Source organism: Cebus imitator, unplaced genomic scaffold, assembly GCF_001604975.1.
Source record: "Cebus imitator isolate Cc_AM_T3 unplaced genomic scaffold, Cebus_imitator-1.0 Scaffold524, whole genome shotgun sequence".
Lineage (NCBI taxonomy): Eukaryota > Metazoa > Chordata > Mammalia > Primates > Cebidae > Cebus > Cebus imitator.
The window spans coordinates 1,095,376-1,099,077 of NW_016107839.1; the positions used below are offsets into that span (position 1 = coordinate 1,095,376).

At 59.1% G+C, this 3,702-nt stretch overlaps 1 protein-coding gene across 1 annotated transcript in view; it reads right to left on the minus strand.

Annotated features, from left to right (window-relative positions):
* Positions 1–3,702, minus strand: part of ARHGAP45 (Rho GTPase activating protein 45) — a 23,220-nt gene that overhangs the window by 2,549 nt on the left and 16,969 nt on the right. Inside the window, exons 20-22 of the mRNA XM_037733445.1 lie at positions 3,044–3,270; positions 2,758–2,968; positions 1,241–1,349 (exon numbers count right to left, since the gene is read on the minus strand). Of these exons, the coding sequence (XP_037589373.1) occupies positions 1,241–1,349; positions 2,758–2,968; positions 3,044–3,270 (547 nt within the window). The remainder of the gene's footprint in view (positions 1–1,240; positions 1,350–2,757; positions 2,969–3,043; positions 3,271–3,702) is intronic.

Genomic DNA, 3,702 nt, shown 5'->3' on the forward strand with positions numbered 1-3,702 from the left:
AGTTTCCCGGCGTGGTGCAGTGGCTCACACCTATAATCCCAGAGTTTTGGAAGGCCAAGGCGGACAGGTCGCGAGGTCAGGAGTTTGAGACCAGTCTGGCCAACATGCTGAAACCCCACCTCTCCCAAAAATGCAAAAATTAGTTGGGTGTGGCCAGGTGTGGTGGCTTACGCTTGTAATCCCAGCACTTTGGCAGATGACCTGAGGTCGGGAGTTTGAAACCAGCCTGGCCAACCCTCTCTCTGCTAAAAATACAAAAATTAGGCGGGGCACTGTGGTTCATGCCTGTAATCCCAGCACTTCGTGAGGGCAGGGTGGGCGGATCACAAGGTCAGAAGATTGAGACCATCCTGGACAACTTGGTGAAACCCCATCACTAAAATACACACACACACAAAAAGCCGGGCATGGTGGTGTGGGCCTCAGTCCCAGCTGTTCCAGAGGCTGAGGCAGGGAAATTGCTTGAACTCGGGAGGTGGAGGTTGTAGTGAGCCGAGATTACACCACCGCACTCCAGCCTGGAGACAGAGGGAGACCGTCTAGTTGAACATGGGGGCAGCACCTGTAATCCCAGCTACTGGGGAGGCTGAGGCAGGAGAATCGTTGGGCAGAGATCGAGCCACTGCCCTCTAGTCTGGACAACGAGCCAGACCACAGGGGGGGAAAAAAGTGTCCTGGCACAGGCTCTCTGACGGCCGCCATCCCTGCAAGATGCGACTTGCTCCTTGCCTTCCACCATGTATTTTTGAGGCCTCCCCAATTACATGGAACTGCGAGTCCATTAAACATCTCTCTCGTAAATTGCCCAGTTTCAGCTGTGTCTTTATCAGCAGCGTGAAAACTAAAACAGGTGCCTTGTAACTAGAGGCAGCACCGGGGCCGGCCACCTGTGACAAGGGATGCCAGCCCCACCTGGGTCAAATCCCCAGCCCCGGGCCCTTCCCTAGAAAAGGAGGCTCCCTTGGGAAAGGCACTTAACCCGGCCGGTGGCTGGTGCACCTGGAGCCTCAAACGGGCATCAGCCCCATGTTCACATTGCTGGTTTCCGAGTATGGGGTAGGCGCCTCAAAAGGCACTGCCTTGTGTGTGTGTTTGCGGGAGGTTAAAGGAAAACGAATAGCTCAGAGGTGTGGACTCCCTAGCAGACAAAATCCGCAATGTGTACACAACTAGGTCATGGCACCTGTGCCCATGGGTGCCACACCAGCCTCTGGGGCTGCTCGGGCACCCACACACTCACCTCCGGCCCCATCTTCCGCTGCCTCTGGGAGGGGGTAGACCATCCCCTCGCCTGCCTCCAGATACTGCACCTGGACGACCACCTCGGCCCGCTGATTGGATGGCTCGTCCTGCAAGGGCAGACCAGAAGTTAGGGAGAGGCCCGGGCTCCATGTTCCGTGTTGTAAATGAACAAGCACACACAGCCCCTAACAGCTACTGCCACCTGCTGCTGCCCAGGCTGTGACCACACCGGCCGTTCCCAGAAGGGGAAAGTCCGCTCTTCTCAAGAGCTGTCTCCTCTCCCCAACCCATCTGGGGTTTCTCCTGAGAGCTCCTTCAATAGCAGCACGGGACGGGAAGGCTGCACTCAGCATAGACATTGTCAGAGCTTCAGACGCCGCTGTCCTGAGGCTGCACCCCAGGTGGTCTGTCCTCAGCCAGGAGGAAACTGCAGCTTCTAACACCCAGAGATACTGGAAGGTGGATTAAAAAATCCAATAGCTAGGCTGGGCACAGTGACTCAAACCTGTAATCCCAGCACTTTGGGAGGCCAAGGAGGGGGTATCACTTGAGGTCAGGAGTTCAAGACCAGCCTGGCCAACAAAGTGAAACCCTTTCTCTACTAAAAGAAAAATTAGCTGGGTGGAGTGGTGAGAGCCTGTAGTCCCAGGTACTCAGGAGGCTGAGGTAAGAGATCACGCCACTGCACTCCAGCCTGGGCGACAGGGCAATACTCCATCTCCAAAAAACAAAACGAAACAAAAAAATACGAGGACCTGAAATCAGGAGAAGGGATGGAGATGTCGCTAAGAAATTAAAGTAACTCCAAGAGGCTGGGTGCAGTGGTTCACGCCTGTAATCCCAGCACTTTGGGAGGTGAAGGCAGGAGGATCCCTTGAGCCCAGGAGTTCATCATGAGCCTGGACAACACAGTGAGACCCGGTCTCTCCAAAGAAATAAATAAATCACAAAAATTGGCCAGGTGTGGTAGTGCAGCACACCTGTGGTCCCAGCTACTTGAGAAGCTGGACCAGGAGGATCACCTGAGCCCAGGAGTTGGGAGGCTGCAGTGAGCCGTGACGGCACCATCGCGCTACGGCCTGGGCCACAGAGCAAAACCAGTTTCAAAGAAGCTCAAGAAAGAAAATAAACAGAACTCGTAAAAAGGAAAATCTGAATCGGGGAACTGATGCCACAGCAGAGTGCAGTGGTGGCTCTGGAGGGCTGTGGACACCTGGGCCAGTGTAGAGCTTGTGGCTGCAGGCAGCACCGGGGTGGGCTACGGGGAAGGGGGCTGTGGCTCCAGGATGAGGCCTGATGCCAGCTCCTATGGAGAACGGAGGGACCAACGCAGGGCCTTTGCACCTCCGCTAGAGTCAATGCAGACCTCGCCCAGTTCTTAAAGACACAAAAAGACACAGGCCTCCAAGCTATCTTCTTGTGGTTCCTTGGGCCTCATCCCACAACCAGTGTCCCCAGGAGTGCGCCCCCGCCCCGCCCCCGCATGGACAGCCCTGGTCAGGCCCACACCCTCACCTGGCACTCAGGGGTCTCCTCCAACTCATCCTCGAAGACCAGGCCATAGTGCACGATGAGGGTCTCGATGACACGGGCCTGGTGGGGGTAGTCCACCAGGGAAGAGAGGGACACGGTGGCCTCAGTGGGCCGTGGCCGGAGCAGTGTGGGCCCGAACACGATGCCCAGGTTCCCGGGGGTCATCTTGTTCTCCTGCTCCACCTCCACGATCCTGCAGGGCGGGCAGGGCCAGGTGCTGAGCAGCTCCCGGGACCCCGCACCCTCCACCCCGTGCGCCGAGCCTCACCTGCGTAGGTGCCGCAGCAGGTACTGCAGCGAGGCCCGGTTATCCGGCGGCAGGTCCCGCAGGAGCTCCCGCAACCGACCTGCCATGGCCACCACCGCTGCGTCGCTCTCCGAGCCATCCTGCCGGCCCCGGGTCGCCGCCTTGGCCTCGGCCTCCGCCTTCAGGCTGTCCTTGGCCAGCCCCACGAGCTCGTGGTAGAAGCGGAAAGAGATGAGCGGCTCCGGCAGCTGCGAGGAGCCAAGGGGCAGCTGGGGTTCACAGGCTGGCCCAGCCCTCCCGTGTGCCAGCCACGCTCCCACCCCAGCCCCACCCCCACCAAACACTGACAACGCTCCACGGAGCACAGGGTCCAGCCACGGCAGTGGGTGCCACGGCAGTGGGTGCCACGGCAGTGGGAGCCACGGCAGTGGGAGCCACGGCAGTGGGTGCCACGGCAGTGGGTGCCACGGCAGTGGGTGCCACGCAGTGCAGCGTCTGTCCCCCGTCCCAACCAGCATAAGTTCTGGCGCTCCTACCCGGGCCAAGCCCCATCCTAGCCCTTTCCTCGCACTGCCCACGCCCACCCTGCGCTGACGGTATCCCAACTAGCTCGTGCTCTATTCAGCATCGTCTGACCCTTTCCCCACCACCTGCGAAGTGCTGGTCCCGCTCCCAGCCCC